This window comes from Rhynchophorus ferrugineus, unplaced genomic scaffold (genome assembly GCF_030347505.1).
Source record: "Rhynchophorus ferrugineus isolate W39M unplaced genomic scaffold, kcgeb_rfMv2 rfM2, whole genome shotgun sequence".
NCBI lineage: Eukaryota > Metazoa > Arthropoda > Insecta > Coleoptera > Curculionidae > Rhynchophorus > Rhynchophorus ferrugineus.
In genome coordinates, this window is record NW_027472581.1 from 51166718 (window position 1) to 51193833 (window position 27116).

Below are 27116 nucleotides of genomic sequence, written 5' to 3' on the forward strand. Positions count from 1 at the left end.
ATTTAATGGATAATACTGTCAGGAGCTCCTATAAGTAGACTGCTGAATTCCAAACCCTACCTTTAACAGTCAAGATAAGTTAGTTGATAATATGATGACAAACTTACAAATAATAATTTATATTTATATTGAATTCATTCCCGAACTAAATTTAAATATATTTAATTAATCCTAGTTCAATCGATAAATTTATTCTAGGAGGCAGTTTAAAAAATATATATATAGTTAAACCCCTTAAAATTAACGCCATGAGTATTTTGAGACCCCATATATGTCGCTTATATTTATAGGAATATATGCAAGATGGAATATTTGGATAAATAGAAAGCAATAAATATCCGTGTTTGTTTTTATATATTATAATATTGTTAAATTTCTTGTTATATGGAATACAAGGTCTACTCTATAAAACAAAATAGATAAGACAACACATTTGATTTTCACATTATATTTTATTTTATTGTATGCTAATATTTTCCATTGTGATCCTACACTTACTGTCGGTAGAAAATTAAATGTATATTGTGTTGGTACCGACCAGGTAGTTTTTTTAACCTCCGTGTATCGACCAAGTCTTATGAGTAAAACGGCAAAAGTATGGTATCTGATTAGCGATTATAGACCCGTGGAAGGCTAGTCAGGCTGGTCTCTGCTGGTTCTTTGTCCCATGACCCTCGGATTCCTTCCATGGGCGTAGATAAGAAAGATCTTGAGGCGACTTGCATCGCAAACCTATATTAGGCGTAAAATTTAATAAAATAAATCTTCATAAAATTTCTATTATTTTAAAATTCAGAATAATAATAATAAAATTAAATTAACTAAAAAATTAAAAAATAATTTGATAAAAAAATTTAAAAAATTTGAGCGTCCTTTACATGTTCTATTTCCATTTTGCAGCTATTTTTTTAATTTTTAGTTAATTTAATTTTTAATATATAATTTACTCTGTATAATACAGCATTTATATCTTTATAAATAGTTTAATACTTTATATTTGTAAATAATTTATTGTTAAAGTTTATAAAATTTATAATCATCCCTAAAATGTTATATCACATCTTTTAATTATATTTTCTATTTAAATTATTACTAAAACATTAACTTATTTAAAACTTTAACTTATATATAAAAAAACTGTTTCTGGCTATTAATTTCTTTGCCATATATTTTTGTTAGTATTTAAATTACACGCCACAAGCAATTACACTACCATTTCCAATAATTGTTACTTTCTACTGAGTTTTTGTGATATTGAGTTCAACCCAAAAGGCTTCGATCCGATATAATTATATAATATATAATTATATAACGATAATTATTACCATTTTATCAAAAAACTGTACTGTCTCTTAAATTTTCAACATTTGTATGCAAATCTTATATTTTACGCAAAAAGGTTCGAAATTAATTATATATAGTCCTACCAAAACAGCAAACATTAGTCGTATGTAAAACAACAATGTATTAATTAAAATATTTTGGACATGAAGTTCGTATACCAGATAAAAGCACAAAAAAATGTTACATATTATATTATTTATATATATTACAATGTTACATTATTTTCAATAAATAACACAAATTCAACAATAATACAGCTTTATATATTAAAAATATAGAACTACAATCATAAAATCATCAAATTGAATTATAACCTACGTGATGATCTATAATGTTACTCGGGTCAAGTTATTTGTTCATCTGTTATATAACCAGATGTTTGAATGTGAATGTATATCTTTCCTGAATCTTATTGTAACATATTATAAAAACATCTATGTATAAAACTCCCTGTATATTAAACCAATTATGTATCACAACAAAATTTAAGCGATCATTTCCTAACAACGCGATGTCAAAACAAGGCTGATATAATTTTCCTGTACTAACGCTTTACATCTCAACAGACAATGGGAACATCTGCCACATAACATAACATAATAAGTTAAGAGCCACGACCATTATCGGTAAGCACTACAGTCAGCAATTGCGGTGTCAACAACTTTTAAACAATATTCAATGTGTCCCACCATTTATGTAGGCACGCAGCCCGCCTGTGATTCGATACAGTGCTGTAACTTCGGTAAATAATTGAACCAAGTACGAGAACATTTCAAGAAATTGTTTTAAATATTTTATATCTTTACAAACCAAACATATAGGATAAATATTTTAAAATAATTTGATCTGGTAATTACATCTGCACTAAAAAATATCCTAAATTTTCTTGAAGAAACGATTTATAAACTATCTTAATAAAAATTTGATAATTATAAAAACATTAATCAAACAGGCTCAATATCTTGAAATATGGTTAATGGTAAAAAATTTTCAAAATTCAAACAATGTAACCTGTAGAAATATTAATTATGTACCAGCGTCGGCACGCTACTGACCTGTGGTACCCGATGACCAGTCTGACGAGTAACACGGTATGCCACTGGGTGGGTACTGGTCGACTATTCACCGGGCCCAGTGAGAAATATTCCAGTCCCTGAGACATTTTTCTGGGATGTCTATCATAATGCATTTTAATGGTGCCTTCCGAATGAACCGTCTTGGGTTCATTGAAACGGTATTAGTCGACGGTGCTCGGCAGTGTCCCAAACCTGTAACAACGTAGTAGAACCACTGGTTACCACTCTTTTCATTTTCTTTATTCTATCTCGACTGGTTGGTATTTAACAGGCTCCATTGTATATTAATTTTTTCGTCTTATGTGTACCAAGACATTTTAAAAATATGCTGCTGATAGAGGTGAAATACCGTGATCTAATATCTAATATTGAAGATACCGGACTACCAGATCTTAAAAACACCAGTATAATATGACAAAATATTTTCTAAATTTCGTAACAATAAATAAAATTAATTAATTAGAACCAGACTGTAACACCACAAATTCAATAAAGATCAATATCCACATATAAAGTAACTACAGACGGATTCCAGTCATTTATCCCAAAATTAAACTCAAGTTAACTTATCAAGAGCAACTCCGAAAAATTGTTTTCACCTAAAAAAATATCTTTAACATATAATGATTAAACCCATTAACTGCAGTTCCAAGTTATCCATAGCACGCGTCTATACATATTATTTTAACTATTGTATTTTTTATATTTTTTCTGTTATATTTTTAACTATATATTATATTATTATTATTATTATTATACGAGACTAATATCGAAACCAAAATATTAATACAATACAAAACAATATATAAATATTTCACAGATTTATTATTAAAAATATTTAGTAAGTAATTTTTAAAGTAATTTAAAATTATTAACCAAACTATTCAGAAAATATATAAAAATAAATAAAAAATAACAAAATTAGAATTCAAGGTGAATTAAAATTCTTTATAATTTGATATTATATTCCTTCTTTGTTATTACATTCTGATTTGGAATCGACCAGCTTTTGTAATATATTTTACTCCCTTAAAAGGCTTGTATTTTTCTCCATACATGTCAAGCCTATTAACCTTTAAACCACTAACCGCCAACTGACTTATAGTGAAATGAACATTAATTGAAGGATTTATCTCAGCAGTGTTAGTTCCAGTAGCAATTGATACCTATTAAATGAAAAATAGTTAGATATCATATTAAAGAATAATTTAAAAATAATACTTACTGAACCTCTTATATTTGGTAATTTTGTCATATCAATTTTTCCAATATCCCAATGTAGAATTTTTGAAACAGGATCAAAATTATATTTTCCTTGATTGGCAGTTAATACACAATTTAAGATACATTTAGGCATAATGACTTCTAATTTAACTCCTAATGATAAATCGTTTTATATGTTTAATATATTGGTATTACATTGATCTTTACAATACCAACCTTCTACAGATCTTCCTAACGTTTGTTTAGGTCCGACTGTTAAATCTAATCTAGCCTGTTCTCCTGTTTTGATGGATAAATTATGTCTGACAAAAACAGGAATAGCTACTGTACTCTGTGTATTAATATGATAAGAAATCAACCTAAAATTTCCATCTGGAGGTATGAAAGACAAAACTCTCTCAGCCTAGAAAGTTTCAGTTCGATCATTCAATTGTTTTAAGATCACCTTAGCTAAATTTACCTCCCATCGTTTAAACCTAACACATGGATGAAAACTAACATCATCAAATAATCTTGGATTCATAAAAGATAATGTTAGATCTGGCATACCACTTAATTTAATACAACAGTCAATCTATAAAGAAATAAATTATAGTTATTATTATTTATATACTATAATAAAAATAAAATATGTACATAGCCCTGAATTTCAGCAAAAACAGTTGCTCCAGATTTATCAATTATTGCATCCACTTCTTCAATTACATCAAAATAAGCTTCATTATTGGTATACTTAACACCTGATCTTCTCCATGGTATATTTGATAACTGCCCAGATGGTAAAACTTCACTAACACTAAACCAAAACAACAAAGGTATAATTTATTACAATTCTTATAATAAAGCTTACTTAGTTTTTCCTGTAACAGTATTAGCGATTGTTCTTAAAATATTAGGAGGTTTAATTAATTCCTTTAGAATATTGCTTTCAGTTGCCAAAGGGAAACCATTATCCAACATTTCATCTAATAGCTACAATCATATAAATTTAACTTATATCAATGATACAACTGATATATTTATTACCTCGTAAACAATAACATAGTTCTCTTTAATAATTGATTCTGTACAGTCTGAGAAATAATCCTGAAATACATAATCACTTACAATAACTATATAGAATGTTTACATCCTTACTTGGAATGTATCAACTATTCGATGAAGGAATTCAATAACAAATAAAGGTTGAATCTCTTCCATACACACCGCAACATAACTAACACCAGCCCTTTGAATTGAAATTAAGTAGTGATGAGGGGTTGCTATAACAGGATTTACGTCTTTTGCATTCTCGCGTTGTGCCTCAAGATAATAATCACAAACAGAACGCGAAATAACACTCCTCCAATGTTTTTCCAAAAAAACATCACTGAAAAAAAATTAATGTCATATATTTGGAACATTTATTTAAAATAATTGAAAAATAAGGTACAATAGTGTTAAAACAATAGCATACCCCTGTGAATTTATAATAAATAAACTATGTATCATTTTTGCAATACTTGTATCACTTTACAAAAAATTATAAATCGCTTTACTATACCAAAATATATCCAAATTAAATATTGATATTGATGTGTCGCTTCTTCTTTTCATATTTATTTGAGTTGAAGAAGAAGAAGTAGTTATAGGTTGGGAATTGAAAGTGTTGATATTTTTATTTCCCATATTTCTGAACAGTTTCTTAAACAATATGAAACAAACTGACGATTTATCAGATGTAATTAACCTAATTAGTGATATTAAACACAAGTATGTATTATATTTAATTATTTGATATACTTATATGCTTTTGTAGGAATATACAAAGCTCTCACGATGTGGCCATAAGGACTGAGAAAATGTTGGATAATATTATTTCTCAAGGAAAATGGGATAGTGCGCTGTAATGAACATATATACATATATATGTAACATAGTTTTTATAATGTGATTTAAACACGTTTTAGGGAACTAATGGAACTGATTAAGCAAAGAATAAAATGTTTTTCTCAAAGTTTACCAGATGAACCAACTGCAAGTAATATAATGAAACATATTTTAAAGGTTATTAGGACAGAATGCCAAAGCATGTCCAAGGCAAGTACCCTTCAATCCTTAATATTACTAATTTGCCAATAGCTTTATATTATACAGAAAACAGGCGATACACATTCATTACATCAAATAGTTACTGGGGATGCGACGCATGAACTTGATTATTCTGAGACTGTGTCAAATTTGAAATCAGTATTATTAGGTTATCTTTCAGAATATAAAGAAGAACTAGAAAGCAGGTATTATGTTTATTCCGTTTCAAATACATAATAATATAACTATTGACAATTTCTTGATTATAGTGCTGAAAATATAGCAGCACAAGCTTCTGAACATATACATAGCAATGAAACAATATTAACAGTGGGTAGGTCAAGAACAGTTGAAAGATTCTTGAAATCAGCCTCAAAACAGAGAATGTTCAGTGTAATTGTCGTTGAAGGAGCTCCTTCTTATTTGGTAGGTAGAAATAAGTAAATTAGTGTGTATATATATTTTTATTATTCTAATAGGGTCATTCAATGGCATCTGCTCTTACTAAAAACAATATACAAACAACAGTGATACCCGATTCAGCTGTTTTTGCAATGATGTCTAGGGTAAACAAAGTAATTATAGGTACCCACACTGTCCTTGCTAATGGTGGCTTAAGAGCTTTAAGTGGAATATATGTTGTAGCTCTAGCAGCTAAACATTATTCAATACCTGTATGTATAAATTAATAAATACTTCAATGTATGATTTCACTTTACTTACAGGTTATGGTACTTTCCCATATGTATAAATTGACATCACTTTATGTTGGCTCTAATGATCATGAAACATTTAATGTTCATGCTTCCCCAGCTAGTGTGATTCCATATTCGTCTGGTTCAATTCTTAACAGTGTGAATATAAAAAATCCAGTATTTGATTATGTTCCTCCTGAGTTGGTGACATTATTTATTACTCACCAGTAAGTATTCTGTATTCATCATAACAATTACTTTGATTATACAGTTTTGCAAAAATAACTGTCATTTAAAATTATTTACTATAATTTCAGAGGAGGAAATGTACCATCATATATCTATCGTCTATTATCGGAAATGTACCATCCTGATGACTATGACATGTAATAAATATTTCTATATAATCAGTAATCTTTTATTTCAATTTTCACATATTATTGTAACCACTTCTTTACCATCATAGAAAATATTAAGATATTCAGAGTTACACAGTAACATTAACTTAAAGGCAATATAATATATTCAAAGTTAATGCTTATGCTTAGTAATTGAAGAATTTAATTGGATGCAGTTTATTGAGTTGAAACAGGACAAAGATCATCACAAAAGACTGCTCATCATTAAACCATCTTAAGTAATAAATAGCTGTCAATTGGGTGAAATACATAACCAACTGTATTTAAATGGATATATCATGTACTGTGTTTACTAGATATTGCCTCTTCAGGTTATCATTTATTGTGATTGATTGCACTGTGGTTTCCCTAGCAGAACTTATAGATGCTATACACACAATATTTTGAAAAATGAGTAAAATGCAATAAAGACTTTATAATTATTAAATAAATGAATCACAGTCCTTGTTAGTTATGCAATTAATTGGGGCTAAGACGGTTTAAAGAAAAATAACACACAATTAAAAATATTTTTATTTTAATTATATTAACATAATTAGATGGTAAGATGTTCAAAGGTACTATATAGGTTTGATTTTAAAATGCATTCCAATCAATGAAAATACCAAACATTTCAAATCTTGTACCAAATAATAGAAACAACGCAAGCCTTCTGGGTCCTTTGACTGGCTCACATCTACCAATGATCCAGTTTTGGATGTAGCAAAAGATATATGCTCATCATTTATTACAATCTCCAATTCTTGCCTTCCTATTCTGTCTGAAGGAGGCCAAAGGGCATCATCTTCTTGCATTATTTCCGAGTCGACAATAATTCTCTTCAACTCTTCCATAACACATTGATGCACATACACTTCCTTTCTAATCATCGTGTCATTTTTATAATTTGAGTTATTAGCATATCTAAGCTTGCCATCAGGACGAAATTCAAATTCTAAAAACTCGTGGCCAAATTTACCCTTATGGCCTACATAGTATCGAATGTAAAAATCGGCAGACATAGTGTTAAGACAATTAAAAAATTTAAGATTAAATCACTGAACTTTTACTACAAGCGTCAATGCAATGCCGGATAACGGTTCTTTTAAGGTTAACTCTTAACTCAAAATAGGATCTTCTTCTTTATCGTAGAAGCATTTTTTAAATATCGAAGATATCGACTAAAAAAATATCGATATTTTTAAGAAAATATCGGTATATCGTATTTTGTTCTGCATCCCCTAATCTATATTATTTTTATTTTTAATATTTGGAAATATATATAATTTACTAATATATTCATAAAAATTTTTTGTTATATTTACATTTAATCTCATGAAAGATATACATTGATCCAGAAAGTAAATATTATTTCTATGATAAATGAATATCATAGAAAAATTTATGAATATAGTGAGGAATCACCACTATTCCTCCGAAATGGCCTCCGAAAAAAATATCGATATTTTAAAAATATCGATATATGGTTTTTAATATTTTAAAAAATATATGGATATATTTTTTGCAAGAAGTATAAAAATATCGAAATTTTTGCCAAATATTTTAAAAAGTATTGATTAAAAATTAAGTACTCATTTAAAAGATTTTTTAAAATTTATATTTAATTTATTTTGATAAAATATCGAAAAATATGGGCCCCAAATATCCATATTTTTTTTCAGAAAATATCTATATAACAATATCGTCCCAGACTCTAATATATGAATAACATAACCTTCAATCTTATTCTAATTTTAAGATTTGTACAAGATATTTTATGTACCATCATAAATGTTATCTGAAACGATGGTATTTAAAAGTTCAAGAGATATATACAAGTTATTTAGTAAAATGTGTTTGAACAAGCATATACGATCTACATCAACTTTCCAGATTTATTGCAAGCCTGTGTTATTCACTATTAACCATATCCATAGAGAATTTGTTCATAATATGAATCAAAATCAAATGTTCTCAAATTTACCTAAAGAAGAATTCATTGATCACAGTATTTATGACAAGGTTTGTGAAGAAACATTGGACTCTTTAACTGAATTTTTTGAAGAATTGGTTGAGACAGAAGACATTTTTCAGGCAGGGGATGTGTCTTATGGTGTAAGTGAAAGCGGAGAAAATGTAGATTCTTAATAAATAAAGGGAATTTTAAGGCAGGCGTTCTGACGATAGATCTAGGAAAATTTGGAACTTACGTAATTAATAAGCAATCCCCTAATAAACAAATATGGCTTAGTTCCCCAACATCAGGTCCAAAAAGGTATGATTACTCGATGCAAAAAGATTGTTGGATTTACAAACATGATGGAAATACTTTACATCAATTGTTAAAAACTGAGTTTGAATTGATATTAGACAAACAGATTGATATTTCAAAGTGCAACCATAGCAATATGTAAAATAATGTAAATAAATATCTAGATATCAGTTAAAAATATTTTATTTTCAGCTTTCTAATATAATTTAAAACAAACTATAACAAAAACCTATTAATCTGAACTGCTCAGTAAAATATAAATTTGATACAAATAAAAATGTATAAAAATGCTGTCTGAAGATGACAAAATATAAATTTTCATCGCTACAGAAGCATATGAGCAATGAAGTTTATAGTTGTTTATATATATAGGCATATTTACAATCCACTCATAAATAAAAGGCGGATAAAATTAACACTTATTTTTGCTACAGACTAGACTATTGAAGGATTGGGAAACAGGAATCCTCCATTAATACTTATCCATAATTTCATGTTATACTTATGTTGCAGTAATATCTGTGTTTTCTGCAGGAGTTGAAAATTCAAACATATCTTGCTCTAAAGGCTTTGTAACCCAAGTTCCTAATTGTGCTTTTTTGAATGCCAGATAAAGAGTTTGCCTTGCTGCCTACAATCCAAAAGAAGTTAGTTGAATGAAATACACAGATATAGTAAAAAGCCATTCTTTTTCATACTTACCACATAAGTTTTAACAGATTCTTTAGCTTCCCCATATGAGGTAGTAACAAGTTCTTCATCGCTAATAGGAGATAGTCGATCATGTAAGCTGAAAAAGCGCTGCGCTATGTTCTGTTTGCAGACTAATGAGATACCCACATCTGGCCTGCCCTTTTCTGTTGATACCACCTCTGGTTTTTCCATGCCAATAGTCCAGATAACAGCGAAACTAGGTGCCTTCTGTGCTTGTCTACTTTCCACTGAGCTAACCTTCAGCATTTCAGGTCTGTTAAGCAGGAAAGGTGGTGGCAAACCTTGTAGGGTATTTTCGATTCTTCCACATATCGCTCTGTATCCGGATGGGAAGGGTGACATTATACAATCACAGGATGATCATGATATTTGAAATAAATTTAACCCATTCAAAATAGAAACAAACCAACATGTTTAACCATCGATTGTCTGTTATATCCTTGAACGTGTTTAATTTGTTCCATATATTATCACCATCTTGTGATGTATAAAAAATAATATAAAGAAAGAAATAAACATGGTAACTTCACTGTAAGCTATATGCATAAATAATTGCTCTTTTAATTTTTATATTGCATAATATAACAATTAAAAATGCTAACATTTGTAAGCTATCTTACCTGTACAAATGTTGGTCTTTCATTAAACCACCCAACACAATGCCCTTCAGGTAGATGGGTTCTATGAAATGCGACAAGAGTGCTCCTTGCAAACCCAGAACATTCCACTTGCAAATTTTATCAGAACATGACATTGTCAAGAGCCTCTCGCCCTAAAAAATATTTTGAGAAATATTAGAATATTTTTTTTTGCATTTTAAAGCATATTACAGAGTGTTACAGGGTGTGAATTTTGAAGGATTTTATTATTCGATACTTTATTGTAAAAAATGTATACTACTACTTTTCGAAATATAGTCTAGTTAGTTAGTCACTATGTTGCATTTTGATTTTTACGACGAAAAATGTTGAGTTGAATGTTTTTGAGTGTTATTCAAAAGCTCATTAATTTTCGGCTACCTTCGTAAAAATGGTACTTGATAAGCCTGATTATCACCGATCGGAACATATAATAATCGTAAGAGATTATACCTGTCGAATACAACATAAGCATTTTCATGTAGTAGGATTTAATGTCGAGGAGCCTGGTCATGAAACAGAAACTCTGCTATTTTTCTGTTCGCATTCATCAATTCCAAGAAATAACGGGCTTCTATAATGATTCCATTCAGCTTGAACAATTCGTATTCAGCATAAGTTTCCTACAGTATTCGGTGCTTTTCTGAAATTTTTGTTTCTTTATAATTGGACATCTCAAATCTTTATATTTCAGAAAAATAGTCTACATTTTAGGCTTTTCTAATGGAAGAACATTGATAATGAATATATTTCCAAAAATATCTGAAAGGATACAATATAAGTTACGCCATAATTAATGAATTCCTCTATTTGATTCATAACCCTTTTACTACACATTAGAAAATTATACAGATCATATATTATGTTACTACCTACTTGAAAATAGAAATGAGCTAAAAATGATATTACTACTGGAGACTTTAATGAGCGACCTGATCAATCCGTTACTACTGGTGACCCATTATCAAATCCTATCACAAATTATTCTTTATAAAGATTATTTAATTGATATGTGTTCCATTTTGTTTATGAATGGATCCCACAGTAAGTATATAATTGGTATAAAAATAAAGCAGAAGGAAGCAGTAAAAAAAGTAAGGATGATTTCATAGCTTTAAAAGAAACAGTTCGATTGCTGTTACTGGTGTATACCAGAGATCTAAGTTGTTAAATTAATATAAAAACAAAATAAAACAAACCAACAAAAATGTTTCACGCAAAATATATGAAGATAGTCAAGACAACTGAGATGATAACAGTAATCAACAATCATAAAATTATTTTTTTACGATTTAGTAAAAATTATTGTATTGATAATTTATATTAATCACACGCTTCATAATTAATACACAAAATAAGTTAGTTCGCGCCCAACTTGAAATATTAAATATATTAGAATATTATGGAAACAAACATTTTTTTGTGTATGAGCACACTTTCAAAACATTTATAACATATTTATTAATATAAAATACTTTAGAGTCTATTGTGATTATTAATTGGTTAATAAGAAATAATTCAAGTTGGGACCATGTTGTAATAATACCTGGATAATGCCATCCCAGGTTTGTATCGAGACACCTTTGATGGGAATAGTGCCTTCTCCAGATTCGATTTTCGTTCGCAACTGGCCCCTGGATATCCGATTCGGATGTCGGTCGACGTTGGGATTGTCCTCATGCGGGCTGAATATTCTGGCGTCACCACAAGGCGCCGTATTAATGTATAGATGGAACTCCACACCCTTCACCAGTTGGTATCCTCGGCCACACGGCCGTTTGGTGAAGATCGACTTTGATTCAGTATCTAAGAACAAAATTTGATAACTGGTATTTACTTATAGGACAAAATGTGAATACCAACCAGGGTCAGTAGTTAAATCCAACTGGGTATATAAATAATTGACTAGACAACGTCTGGCGATGATTTCAGCGTGCATATCGTTTAGTGATGAACCGTTCAGACAAATGTGACCTCCAGAAACGCACTTAGTGCCAGTTGTGACGCAAATGATCTCGGCATCATCTAGCGTCGGACCTCTGGTCATCACTATGCCCGCCAGGACTTTTCTTCTAGAATGTTGAATATCTCCGGCCATTACTTCTGCGAATTTGTCATTGACTAATCTGTAAATTAATATTCCAAATGCTTACATACCCTAATTTAAATTAGATTATGATTACCTTCCAATACCGTCAGCTTTCAGGAGGCTTTCGCGCGAAACGTTCGAACCCAGCTCTGACTGGTGACTGATCATAGCGTCCACTGGTGTGTAGCTGATTAACTTTGCAAGAGCAATCTTGGCAGCAGCAGTTTTAGCATTTTTCTTACTAGATCCTGACAAAATAACGTTACAATAAAAAAATGTGTTTTATACATTTTCTAGATGAAAGAAAAAAATACATGATTCACCTCTAAAGATAAACAAGTAAAAGTATTTTTCTTAAGGTAGTACAGACTCACTTAAGGTAATACCATCTCAATCTTAGACTTTTTCACAAGATATGGGATGCTGTGATAACTGGTCATGCGTACTTGCTCGACATAAGTAGTAATCGAAAGGACCAACGCGTGGCTATACAGCTCGCATTATCGAATCGAGTATTTATCGAACTTCGAGCGAATTTTTGAAAATATGGTCAAAATGTTGCGTTGCCAAATCACGATATCATGTTTCTGCCACGGAAAAATGTTGTTTCTTTTAATGTCACCTTATATTATTCACACAATTAACACTAGCCACAATTTATAGGAATCTCTCAGGATGGTTCAGAATATCTTTGAACATCTGCTCCTTTGTTTAGTGACACTGTTCTTAGAGTGTAATCTAACACCACCCACAACTTTTCCCACTTAAATTAGTGTTATCGTACAAGCAAACGATGCCTACAAATTGTAAATTCCTTCAAGTTCAAAAAATCTCACAAGTGAGGCTTACTAATAGAAAATCACCAAATATTTCTATATTTATTTTAGTGTTATACAAAGTACAAATGAAATTGATTATATTTGACAAAAGGGCACTAATTGAGAAGAAATAATTTCTATCAACTTTTTCACATCTTTCTGGCAACATGACAATATCGTGCTTAAGAACTAAGATTTTGATTTGGCAATTATCCAATAAACGGTGAATATTCACACTTCTCTAGAGTTTCGAAGCTGTTACATCAATTTGAACAAGTGGTAATTAGGAGGCGCTGTTTGGTGAGTACGCTGGGTGCAGCAGAGCATTCGAGTCGATTAGTTTCTTGGCGTCAGTATACATCTGCAGTGACAGTTTCATTCCGTTTCAGTAGCCTTGTACAACTACACCTTGCTGATCCAACCATATACATAGAAAGGATCTATAGCCATGAATATTTTGCTTTGGTCTAGGTGTGGATGATTTTTCAGAATTAACCCATGACTTTTGAGTTTGGTATTATCGTAGTAGTTCCGCTTTTCATCCTTGTCACAACACATCACATAAAACTTATTTGTTTGCCTAGCAAGCAATGAAACCGCGATTTTGAAACAGTTTGAAATGGCATTTTCAGTCAATTCGTGTGGTAATCATTCTCCCTACTTTTCAAAATTACCACTTTTAAACCGTCGAAACCAAAACTGATAATTGAGATGTGACAGAGCAGCATCACCATAAGTTTTCAAAAGTGTTTGATGAGGCAGCAGGTTTATTCAAATTAAAGAATAAAAATAATGTATGTCCAAAATTTTCGCAATTTTGAGTGTTCTATGAATAGGGTCTGTCTACGATGAATAACTCAATAGCACTAAATATCACTGATTAAAATACATGCAAATATCTAATACAATAATTAAACGAATCAATATACAGGATGTCCCAAAATGTATACAAAAATGGGATTACAAAGAAAAAAGTTCTTTATTTTAGATTCTCTTCCATTGAACTAGGGATGCAGAACAAATATCGATATTTTTCATCGATATATCCATATTTTTTCAAAAAGTATTGATAGTTGTCAATGAGAGTATCGAACTTTTAGTTGCAAAGTTAAAATGTCGATATTAAAAATTTAGAGTTTTTGAAGGACTGCAAAATTTCTCTTAAAAGAATAAGTAACGACATTTTTGTTCGCTGATGTCATTTTTTTCAAAAAGTGAGACATTATGAACAAATTTGTTTTTGGGAATCACATATTGGTAGCCTGAATCCCCAAAGGAGTCAATTTTGACGGTAATGATATTGAAATACTGTTGAACTAATTAATATAATAGACTAGATACATTTTGGGAGTCCTTTTAAAAGCGGGTAAGTACCAGTTCCAATAAATTGTTCATCCTGAACGGTGATAGTGGCCTTGAAGCGGTTGACTACATCGGCTTCATTCTGCGTGAAATTATAGTTGACGTTCGGATACAGCTCATTCAGTAGCATGACCGGGTTCTTATCCCTGGGCGCGGCTATGGGGATCGTTTTTGCTTCGGTAATCTTGTCGCTGGTAAAGTCTCCATCACCCTTGGGAGCCGTGCTAGTCTTAAGGATGATGTCGTTACTCGGGAACTGAATGAAAGACTTGAGTGCCTCCTCTGCTGCCTTTGCTCTGGCAATTTTCTTCGACTGTCCAGTACCGTAGAATTTCTGACCGTTCACCTCCACATAAATGTTGAAGAGCGGATTGTGCGGCGGGCCGAACACATCAGCCACCTCGTATTTAAGTCCAACGTGCATCTCGTTTAAGATCGACACCGGATTCTTCTCCGTCACGTTAATTTCGGTCTTTTTCCTCTTAGTGGGCGTTTTCGAATCCCCTGAACATAAATGATAAAAAACATTAGACAATTATGAATAAGTTGGAAAATATAACAGAAATAGACAGGAACGAACACACCAGAAACAGTTTCAATTCTACCAAAGCAAATAAGAAATTCTTAATACCAATTAACCGCTTTTCCATGGAAATTAATTGTTAGTATGGAATCCAATATCTCCTAAATATCCGCTATGATTTTTCATGGATCCTAATTTTGGTCAAGTTTTCAATGACTTTGCCATATAGCTCCATATAGTCGAATTTGAAATATGATCTAGGTTATGATGATTTTAATTGCTGATTGTGGCCAGTAGGCATATATCTGGGACTTCGGAAAACACCACAAAAATATCTAGCAAAGATAAATCGCATGGTTTGGTTGCTATAGATAATGTTTCGGCCAAATTAGTGTCCTAAAGAACATTCATTTTGATAATAAAGTATTACCATGGTGATTAGACATCCAGAAACTGAATGATAAATAAACCCTGCCAAAAAATAACATGGTCGACACACTTATAAAAAAAGCCAACCCTATATTTGAATTCATAATTTTGAGACGCTTAAAACGGGCTTCGGACCTATATTTCGGATTCACCGAAAAGAAACCGTCGTCATACGAAAAGGGTGACGAATCAAAATTAGCTTGATGTTAGCTCTATCAGAGATCAAATATATGAAACCTATAAAAACAGTGAGTAATTTTTTCAATATAAACATAATTCAATACAAATTTTAAAGGAAACTGTTGGTAAGTAGTCTGTAAAGTATCCATAGAAAGCTTAGAGATATTCAGCTCTTTGAAGGATGTAGAACAACACTTCATATACTGTCTATTCAAAATAAGAGTGAACTTACGCCATGAAGATGTTTAATGTACTGCCTGTTGGAATTTGTAAATTCCTTTTAGATTCAGACATTTTATTGTAGTTAAAGAGAGATGCAATGCGGTCTGATACGTTCGAATATGTAACCACATTAGCCTACCAGAGTCGTCCGATTATCAAGTCTGAAACATCTTTTAAATATTAGTTATAATAATTACATGTTATAAACTGAAAAACGTTGTTTTAACGCTTTGCTTGTTTTGATACATTTCAAATCGCTGTTTATTATTACTTTGATTGCAAACGCCGAAGCCAGACAGAACAAATTGCGTTTCTTAATCAGTTGCTTGGAGCAGGAACCAAATAATGGAGGCCCCTCTTGCCTGTAAAATTCGTTGGAGAGGTAAGCAATTTTTATTGTTAAATATTAAGTTGCTGCGGTTTTTACTGAAAATATTTTTTAGAGTATTGCACTGCATTGAATATTAGTATAGACACAATCACTGAAATATCTCAAAAAATTAAAACTATCTTGGATTCACCAAAAAGAAACCGTTCTAATGCGAAGGGGGTGACGAATGAAGATCAGCTTGATGTTAACTCTATCAGAGATCAAATATATGAAATGTATAAAAACAGTGAGTAATGTTTTAATTTAAACAACATTTAATACATTTATTTCAGAGGAAACTGTTAGCCTAGAAAATATCCATAGAAAGCTTAAAGATATGCAGCTCTCTGAGGGATGTAGAAGATGCCTTCATACACTGTTGGGTAATAATAGGATTTAAATGGTGTAAAGATAATCCACAAAGAGTTCTAATGGAATGTATACAATTGTGTATACAAATAATCAAATTTTTAAAGCACATAATAAAATCAAGGAAGATTATTATTTCAATTTGAGTATTTAGATGAGACAGATATTTCTGAATCGAACTAATATACCCAGTGATCACTCATGATAAGATGATAATAAAAATAGTGTTAAGACAACAGAAGTTGATATAAAAATGAATATACAGATATATTATTATTCATGTTGGAAACAGAAATGGTTAATAACACCATCGGTTTGAATCGAACACATTAATGAAGAAATTGACAAATGATGGAATTGTAAATAAATGTTAGATAGATTGGAAATTAACAGCTCAGTTATTAACTTGAATGAAACTTTGTAAATATGGGATTATGATTCAATTTTTGGTAATTTCCAAGACAGGGTGATGAGAAGAGAAACAACTAAAGGTGGGTATATAATATATGATAACTATAAGAAATCTTATTATAGAGTGCAAAAGATTTATATGCAAAGATACGTGTGCAATTGTTCAGAATATACATGAACATTTGCTTAAAATTTATGAGGGGAAAATAATATTGTTATTGAATATTATATATAATATTAAATATAACTCTTATGCAAATATGGTAAATGCATTAGGGAGAATGCAGTGATTAAATCTAGTTTTATCAAGAAAAATGTATACAGGTAGCAACAAAACAAACTAAGGCGAAATACAGTGATATCCAAATGACTTTATAAGGAAACACTGTACTGAGGGAAACAAGAACTAAACGTAATGTGGTAAATATGCTCTCTAATGAATGTAAAATATATTACTTGGATATAAAATTGTTAATTATGTGGATCAGGCCTCCAGGAGATACCACTATATAAAAAACGCGCCTAGAACTCTAACTCATAGGTAGTGTGGAAACCTTCAAACTATTATAATTGTATAATTAATGTTAAAATAAATTATATTTTATGAACTAAAACTCAGACTTGACGTGACAACATTGCGACGTTTTGACGTCGTCAATTCAGATGGCGTGAATTCACTGTTCTATTGAACGGACTATATAAACGTTTACTCACAATATAATTAAACGATTAAATGTATCATAAATATTATGATTAAATAATGAACCATTTATTTTTATATTTGAATTTATGTGTATGAACAAGTATTTTAATCAGGTCAACCTTGTGGATTTTGTAGTAATCATGCTTTAATGTGGGCCCCGAACTTCAGACCTTCAACAGCGATTAGCTCCGACTAATACACTTGTGTTAGTATTTGGTATTGTAAAGCCTACCGAGTGAAAAGTGACCAACCTGAAGATTATGCCAGTAGTCAAAATGGCTTTATACCACTTTGTTAATGCGGGGACAGGGATGGTTAATTCATAAATAATTGTAAGTAATTACGCTCAGGTAAAATTTCCGACAGGCCAGGTTTTTGGCAACAAAGCAAGCTATCGAACCGTCAATAAGTGTCACCAATATGCCGAATTTGTATTTAAATAAACTTAAAACTTAACAAAGGATTATAAACACAAAAAAATACATAAAATAACAATAGCAAATATTAAATGATTATATCCCTTAGAATATTGTTTTTATTGACAATTTATATTGTTTTTTAAACGGTGGCTATATTTAAATTATTAGCTTCCGGATTAGAGTCGCGTTTATTGAGTAAAACTAGCTCAGCTGATACAGTCTTTGCTTTTTCATGGCCTGTTGAATAGTTAAATACTTGGAATGGTCATATAAGAATTTTTGGTGTTGTAAATTTCAAAACCCTTTCGATATTTTCTTTCAAAATGTCCTTATGGAGTGGCCAAAAATTCAATTTTAACGAACTGAACCAGTGGCCAGGGTCGAGTTAAAGCTGACTGGAGCCTGTGCCTATATCTGGCACATCGTTGATTTTTTTCATCCGTGTAAATTAAATTATTAGTTCGATCCGAAGATAAAAAAAATAATTTTATTTATTTATTTATCTTAGAAACCAAAATACAATATTTTACAATAACAATAAACTCGGATTCTTGTAACTAAACTTAAAACTAATATTCATCATTCTGCTTTTACATTATTCAGATGTTTTCACTATTTGAATGTTTGCGGACCTTGGTCATCAGGTTGTGATCGGGAGTTCTTAGTGTTGCATCAGATGGGCTATGTTTGACAATATAATTTGTACGTATCCGGAAGTCAATAATTGAAAAGTGACTGAAATTTATTGTTAACGTTGTACTACAAAAGGTGGTTTAGGTAATAAAGCATACCAATATTTCCTTCAACGATCTATTCCACCCAAAACAACTTTTATTAAGTGTCAATTTCGGTAATTTTAAGTTAACTATACTAATAGGAAAAAGTAAATAATAATAATTTAAAAACATCGTATCATTTTACTGGATGTATGTGTGCTCTAGCTACTCAAAAACATGTCGAAAGTGGCTAGCGTTCGTAATCGACATCAACTTTAGTTAACAGCTACCCCCAGTTATAGTTTTAATTAGATTTACCAGTTCATGTCCTTATTAGTTAACTACTGATACACTTAAATTTTACACAAATAAAAAAAAATCCCGCTGAAACAGTCCGAAAAACAAGATACGTTTTTTTTCAGGGTAATGCAACGCAAGCCGATCAAAATGTTGTTGGATCAAGCATATTTATTTATAATAAAATGCTACTAATGCATTCCAATACCTAACACATGAAACAATAAACATCATCCCAAATTATATTTTGACAAATAATAAGTATAATAAGTGTAACAAATATAAATAAATAGGTTTAATACCAGATGTGGTGATTAAATTCTTGTTTTATTCTCATAAAAATAGATGTTTAATTTGTATAAAATGACAACAGTTAGTATACCATCTATGCGAATTAACGGATGCCCTTTCAGAAATAAAAACTATATATTTTGAGACGGTAATCAAACCATTTCATAATTCATAAAGACATCTTCATAATTGCGAAACTGTTTCATAGAAAGTATGCGAGACGTCTATGAAAATAAGTAGTAGGAGCTACTCTCTGGCGAGTATAACGTGTTGCATAATCACTATGTCTCTTTTTTTAATAACGATAATTGTCCTTTTGATACTCGGCTCAAACAGTTATTACAGATTACAGTTGCTTACTACCCAATTGAAGATCCCTCCAAAGAGCCCTACGATTTTTTTTCATCGAAATTGTCATTTTCATTCATTCATTTTTTCATTCAATAAGACGGTTTACCAAATGAAAAAAAAAACGTGGAAATCGTCAAAATTATGTTTACAGAGCATCATGAAGTTGTATATGTATTTCTATATTAAAATCTATCTATATTAAAATTTCTATAAAAAAAAATAAAAATGAAAAATATGATCTTCAATCCACTGAAATGTATAAAAACAGTGAGTAATTTTTTAATAAAAATATAATTTAATCCAGTTATTTCAAAGGAAACTGTTAATCTGAAAAGTATTGAAGAGGTCAAATGGAACTTTGGGATATTGCTTTTCAAAGAATAAATGTTTTATTAGTCATAACATTTATTAATAATTCATTGCAGATACTGTGTGCTGGAAACAGGAATGGTTAATAACACACATACGGTTTGGATGAGCTCAAAGACACATTGAAAAATAAATTGACAAATGATGAAATTGTGAACAAATGTTAGATAAATTGGAAATTAACAGCTTACTTATTCACTTAAATGAAACTTCCTGAACATAATATAATTTAATGCTGCCAATTTCTAAGACAAGGTGATGGGAATGAAAACAAATAAAGGTGAGTATATAATTAATATATGAAAACTCTAGGAAATGTTATTGTGGAGTATAAAATATTTCTGTGCACATATATGTGCTTAATTGTTCAGAATATACATGAGCATTCGGTTAAAATGTGTCAGGAGAGAAAGAAATAGTAACTGTTTTACAGATATGGCAAATGCATTAAGGAGAATGCAGTGATTAAATCTAGTTTTGTCAAGAAAGATGTATACCGGTATTAACAGAAAAAACTAAGGAGAAATACAGTGATATGAAAATGTCTTTAAGAGGAACACTGTACCCAAGGACACAAGAACTAAGCGTAAAAGGAAAGAACCCAGATATTCAATTGTTAATTATGTGGATTAGACCTTCGGGGGTTACCACTACATAAAAAGGCGCCTAGACACTATACTACACTAGTGTGGAAAAAAGTTCAATATAAAAAAAATTATTCTGGCTATATAATTAATTGTAGTTTTAAGTTATTCACTATATTATTGTTATACATTAAAATAAATTATATTACATAACATTTTTGTTTCATTATGTTATTTAGATTAAAATTTTACGTCAAAGCCAAAATGCACTAAAACTCAGAGTTGATGCGGCAACATTGCGTCATCGATTCAGATCACGTGGGTTCACTGCTGTTTTGAATAGACTATATATCATGCGTCATTCAGGAAAAACTATCAGAAAAAAGGAGGCTACGAAAGAATTAGCAACAACTACGAACTGCAGAAAGTAAAAGAAAATTCAATAAAGCAATAAAAGAGCTGATATAAACCTGACTTGAACTGAGCTTACAGATTATTCAATATGAAAATAAAATACTACCAATAACATATAAATCAAATAAACTTGACACATGTAAAAAATGCAGTGATGGAAGTTAAATAAACAATTACGAGAGAGACACATTATAAAAGATCTCCCGGATATGATTTAATAACCGGAAGATTAATACAAGAACTATTAGAACTATAATGCAATACTATGAATTAATTATTTTCTTAGTGTTTGGAAAATAGCAAACATAATAATGATTCTAAAAATCAGGAAAAACACTAGAAGAGTCACCTCTTACCGGCCTTATAAAGTCAGTACCGATAATCTCGAAAGTTTTTGAGAAATTATACGAAGGCTTGAGTAATAAGCACGGGGGTATAGAACAACTGCAAACCACGCCAAGAAATATTGTTCAGCTGAATTCCTGGGCACATCTCGGGCTTTTGATTAACTATGGCACACAGGGTTGCAGGTTAAATTAAAGAAGCTCCTCCTCCTCACTCATCACCTACATTTTCAGTTACTAAATCTTATCTCACACATTTCATTATAAAACAAGACGATGAACTCACTGAATTACAACCAATATATTTAGGAGTTCCGCAAAGCAGTGTAATGGGCCCGACCATAAAAATGTACTGTGGCAATATATGCAGACGAAACAGTCATATTAGCATCTCACGAAGATCCAATAACAGCATCAAAGAACTACCAAACGTACCTTGATAGAATACAACTGTGGCTGAAGACATAGCGTATTAAAACAAATGAGACAAAATCTACCAATTTGTAACATTCACTCTGCGTGGAACTGCCTACCAGTAAAAATCAATAATTGTCAACTTCCTCAAGCCGCGGATGCTAAATATCTTGGTATGCATCTGAATCGACGTCTAACCAAGAAGAAGTGTGTACTTTTACGTACAAATCAATAATTAAGCCTATTTGGTCATATAGAATCCAACTATGGGATACTGTTAACAGGTTTAACATAGCCATCCTATAACGGTTCGAAAATAAAGTGCTGTATGCCGTTGTTCCGTACTGTCTCTAATGAAGCGATACAACGCGATATCCCTTTAGAACCGATAATCGAATGTAATTCAAAATGTTTGTGTTACGTACTTTAAGAGTATTAGTGCACCCAATGTGCTCGCTAATCAATGCGCAGACTAAAACGGTTAACACCATCCGATTTGGTTATAGTACTTATATGGACTTTAGAATATAATTTAGAATAGGACTAATTAAGATATTTTAATAATTTACGCAGATCATTTAATGAAGTGATCCACATGTCATGTGGAACACTATCGAAAATATATATTTACGTTATGCTACATAAAACATACGTATGTTGAATACAAATAAACTTTTATAATTTGTTGGGTTTGAAGCAATTTTCTACAGAAATGCTGCAGATAGATATAGCAATTATAGTATAGCTACGCCGCACTCTGAAAAGCTTTTCATAAAGTGATTATTTTGATTATTTTTATTTAGATTATAGCTATTTATCACATGAAATAATAACATTTAACGTAACATAATAAATGTAAATATGTTGACAGATATAATTAGAACAATTTAATCCATATAGTTTTCATGGTGTTGAGAAAATGAAACCCTTAAACTTATTTGAAAAAAAACTATTCAATGCTGGTAAAAACTATCAATTATTTTGCCATCCAAAATTAATACAAATGTTACAAGATAAACAAATATTGGTACTTATAATATGTACTATCAAGTAACCAATGACAAAACCGAATGACAACCCCAGAAGATCCATCAACCAGGAGTGTCTGGTCATGGACAATCACAAAGACATATTTGCAATAATGCCCCGGTGGGATTCGAATACGTGATTATCGCAGCAGCAAGATTGTCCTGTCGCCTTAACGGCTGAATTACCAAGCCTCTAATGTTAATGTTTATATATGTAGACTATTAAAATTTACGGTTATTTAAATATCAATTTCACTAAAATAAGATAATTTTCTTTGAAATAAAACAATAGGCTAGATGACTATTCCTGAAAAAAAAACACTATGCCAATTCTACGTATTTAGTTGACACGGAATAAAAGTTATTTCTACAAAAAATTCGATTTGAAATAAAATTGACGTTTCAAATAACGACATTGTAAATGCACACTAAAACGCTCGAAATCTGAGGTGACGTAGCAGTTTTGGTCGCACTGGACGGTTTGTATCGGTACAGATCTCATTTATACATTAATTTAATAATATTGTGTATGGATGGTATCGGGCCCCTAATGCAATCATACATCGTTAAAAAACCTAAAAAAAATACACAACTATTTTCGTTCCAAAGCAGAAAAATATTGCAAGGCGGGAACCAACCAGAATAGTTTAATCATCGGTAATTTATTCACAGCAATAATATCATTCCAATGTAAGTATTTACTATATTAAGTGTAATTAACGCAATATTGAGGTAAATAACACTGTTCATAACATTTGTTTGCTTATTGTGTATATGAGTTCCTAATAATTGTTTTCAGTTACCAAAAAATATACAAAATTATATTCAATAATGTGACTGGGTTAGTTGTACAAATGCACATGAAGTCAGTATGTATTTCTACAATATTCAAATGCTAGGCAGAAGAAAATGAGCTTCTAACTGAACTCACTGAACATTCATTGTTATTCGCCACTGGCCATATATTCTTAAGATTAGACAAAGAAAACTATTAATTACGTTCAAGCCTTCAACAAGTGTCAATGATATCTCATCATGGTTATCAAATAGTTTGATGAGCTATACTATATTTCAACAGGTTAAAGGTAAGTGACACATATATGATTGAACAAAATGATTTTATCATGTTTTTACAGCCTGGTATGTCTATTATGACATCCAGAAATTTCGAAGAATACTTACAGATAGCTAGTTGAATTCAATTCGTTCTTGAAGAATTCATAGGAAAACTTGATATGTTAAAGCATGTCTAAACACAAATTTTGTAAAATACTTTTATATCATTGAAATGAACTTCAAAATTACAATTTATGTGTTTATTTAACCAAATATTATAAACTAATTTAATACAATACAGAGCTGCATCACCAAATGTATGTAATTTAATTTTTTTTGTGTTGGAATAAATGACACTATTGATAACATTTGAAATTGGGCCTCAATTTTTTTTATTATGTATATGAGTGCCTAATAATTTTGTTCAATTATGTAAGATGAATATTTTGGTAGCCCTGTCCGGTAGTGTTTCAATTTCATCATTAAGGTTTGCCGAAATCGAATCGAAACAATTTTGAATTTTCTTAGCAAATATTGAGTACTTGATTTTAATAATACTATTCTCACAGTTACCACGTGGCGATTGTGCGATTATTATTGCGTACTCTTTAGAGTTATTACCTGTATTTACTGGTAGTATTTTTACTTAAATGTTCTTGAATCTTCTACCACATTTCACGGTTAGTGTGTCTAGAATACTCATTCACTTATGATTACGGTCAAACAGTCATTAGTGACCAATCGACTATGGGAAAATTTAGGTAATTTTCCTTGATAAATCCCGGTTCATTTTTTTAAATTAACTGCTTTTAAATAATCCAAATATTGTGTTAAAAAGTTGTTTGCGGAATGATGGTTAGGAAACGGTAAGTAACATCAATGTTTCGTAGCGCTTTTGATAGTTCTTTGACTTAAAATGGCAAAATTTGTTTTTATTTCTGGTAGAATGTTAGTAATCCCACTTTTAATTTTAAAATAAATGTATCTTTAATAGTCTCTTTATAGTATATTATTATTATTATAAATCAATATTTTTATGATTTTTTGTTAGAGTTATCAAAGCTATTGTAATAGAATGTTGTAGGTGGTGTTATCGATGATGATTAACCAGTTAATTTGATTTATATTTAGTCCGACGTGAATCATTTTTACACATGGCATTATTCTCTGGTAACAGTGTTTCTTTATGGTATTTGATTAAGTGATTCATATAATTACATAAATATGGCATTATTCTCTTTAATAGAACTCTTTCTCTTTCTTAGATTCTCCATATCCATTTAATATTTAGTTTACTCAAAAATTTGGCTCTGAGTGTTCGGATAATGCAGAACTTAGGAATATGCAAAAAACATAGAACACGAAAAAGTGTTCAGTAAAGGAACCTAACATTAGACTAAATTGGTCAATTTTTTTTCAACTCAGAAAATTAAAAATTATTAATCACCACATCCAATAAAACAAAAACACAATACTAAAACTATGGCCAACTTAAGATATTATAGTAATATGTTTTTTTTATCTGTTATAAATAAGGAAAGAGAGCTAGCGAAAGGGTACATGAAGATAAAATAAATCTTCTTTTTGTAAATTATACTAACAAATTGCCATTTTCCATCTATGGGATACAAAGTTATAAGACACAAATTGTTAGAAGTCGACCTTTTAAACAGCCTCATCCTCTCGAGAATTGACCTACCTTTGTCGTTTACATCCAAAGCTTCAATTTTCTCTAGAATTTTACGAACCTGAGCCAGAATCAAATCGCTGGCATCTAACGGAAAATCATCTGTGTAATTACCTGCTTCCAGGTCGGAGATACTACTGATGGCATGCATTGCCGCCTTGGTTTTAGCCATTTTTTTTGAAGGACCTTCGCCCAAATATTCAATAGAGTGGTTTTTGATCTTGAGACAGACGACAAACGAGGGACAATGAGCTGGTCCAGTAACACTCTGTACCTCGTATGCGAGGCTATGCGGTGCCGTAAACAATTCATTCAAAATGGATATTGGATTTCGCCCATTAATTATTTGAGAAAGGCGACCAGGTTTACAACTTATAGGCACAGGCAATGCATCTATAATTATTAATAATCATCCAAGTAACCCAATAAATAATTGATACCAACAGTTTATATTAGGTGTTTGTATTTAAAAACACAGCCACAGCACACAAGCACAAAATAACACATTTTTGTTTGAGAGCATGGAATATCTGGTAAAACGCCAAACTATATAAGCTGAATTATATCTAACTACAAGAGCTGTAACTTCATGTGCCTAAAAGTAAACGATGATCGTTTACGAAACAAACAAACTGAATACAATCACCTAATATAATCATAGTTAATCGTTCAATTACTATTACAATGGGTATACATTTGCTTCTAACAATTTAATTAAATCAATTAGAAGAAGCGTTAAATTTCATTCATTCAAAAAATTGTCTTGTATACATATTTAAAGTAGTTAAAATGAATGACTGGGATCGCACATGTATTAAACAATTCCCCTGTTTATTTATTATAAGTATTTTTATTTTTGATTTATAAAATAATAGCATTTAAACCCGACAAAGCTATAAAAACCTTACTTATATTTATAGAAAAAAAAAATGCTTACTCTCGAAACATCTTTTCTTGCCGTTTTCAAATTGTTTTTTCATTTTCCCATTTTCTTCATCGAAATTAAACGATGTTTTATGGGTTTTTAAAGTCGATCCTGATTCAATGCCCATTTTTTTTCAATTCTATCTGTTGCAGCGACTGTAATAGTGAAACCAATACCATTAAAAATATTATTCATGTAAATACAATCACAAAAACTCCAAGAAAAAAAATTCAACCGAATTTTAACAAAACATCGATAACCGACACTGACAATTGACAACTTTGTGAAACTACGACATACGCTACAAATATAAA

At 30.7% G+C, this 27116-nt stretch overlaps 4 protein-coding genes and 2 long non-coding RNA genes across 9 annotated transcripts; 3 read left to right on the top strand and 3 right to left on the bottom strand.

Annotated features, from left to right (window-relative positions):
• Positions 1-432: 432 nt before the first annotated feature.
• On the bottom strand, positions 433-2533 carry LOC143191148 (uncharacterized). Its single transcript, XR_013004421.1, has 2 exons — positions 2400-2533; positions 433-732 (listed from the first exon to the last, which is right to left on the bottom strand). It is a non-coding gene; the product is annotated as an uncharacterized LOC143191148 (long non-coding RNA).
• carmine (AP-3 complex subunit carmine) lies at positions 1521-5250 on the bottom strand. Its single transcript, XM_076395947.1, has 9 exons — positions 5101-5250; positions 4782-5013; positions 4671-4730; positions 4495-4616; positions 4281-4440; positions 4105-4218; positions 3861-4047; positions 3646-3797; positions 1521-3586 (listed from the first exon to the last, which is right to left on the bottom strand). Exons 1-9 carry the CDS (start codon positions 5133-5135, stop codon positions 3401-3403), a joined length of 1248 nt encoding a protein of 415 aa, XP_076252062.1. The 5' UTR covers positions 5136-5250; the 3' UTR covers positions 1521-3400.
• eIF2Bbeta (eukaryotic translation initiation factor 2B subunit beta) lies at positions 5240-6819 on the top strand. Its single transcript, XM_076395948.1, has 8 exons — positions 5240-5396; positions 5443-5529; positions 5594-5723; positions 5781-5920; positions 5984-6140; positions 6194-6388; positions 6440-6636; positions 6727-6819. Exons 1-8 carry the CDS (start codon positions 5338-5340, stop codon positions 6797-6799), a joined length of 1038 nt encoding a protein of 345 aa, XP_076252063.1. The 5' UTR covers positions 5240-5337; the 3' UTR covers positions 6800-6819.
• Positions 6820-8478: 1659 nt separating this feature from the next.
• Positions 8479-9410, top strand: fh (frataxin). Its single transcript, XM_076395952.1, has 3 exons — positions 8479-8922; positions 8976-9217; positions 9272-9410. Exons 1-3 carry the CDS (start codon positions 8599-8601, stop codon positions 9282-9284), a joined length of 579 nt encoding a protein of 192 aa, XP_076252067.1. The 5' UTR covers positions 8479-8598; the 3' UTR covers positions 9285-9410.
• Positions 9246-27087, bottom strand: Adar (Adenosine deaminase acting on RNA). Of its 3 annotated transcripts, none has more exons than XM_076395950.1 (9): positions 26815-27066; positions 25992-26270; positions 14713-15204; positions 12615-12768; positions 12295-12557; positions 11978-12237; positions 10414-10565; positions 9782-10109; positions 9246-9710 (listed from the first exon to the last, which is right to left on the bottom strand). In XM_076395950.1, the coding sequence occupies exons 1-9, from the start codon at positions 26927-26929 to the stop codon at positions 9582-9584; spliced, it is 2172 nt and encodes a 723-aa protein (XP_076252065.1). In that variant the 5' UTR covers positions 26930-27066; the 3' UTR covers positions 9246-9581. The 3 variants fall into 3 exon arrangements, with proteins under 3 accessions (XP_076252065.1, XP_076252064.1, XP_076252066.1); XM_076395949.1 differs by having other exon boundaries at positions 25890-26270; XM_076395951.1 differs by lacking the exon at positions 25992-26270 and having other exon boundaries at positions 26815-27087.
• Positions 16265-16878, top strand: LOC143191151 (uncharacterized). Of its 2 annotated transcripts, XR_013004423.1 has the most exons (3): positions 16265-16436; positions 16498-16660; positions 16718-16878. It is a non-coding gene; the product is annotated as an uncharacterized LOC143191151 (long non-coding RNA). The 2 variants fall into 2 exon arrangements; XR_013004422.1 differs by having other exon boundaries at positions 16498-16804.
• Positions 27088-27116: the final 29 nt, after the last annotated feature.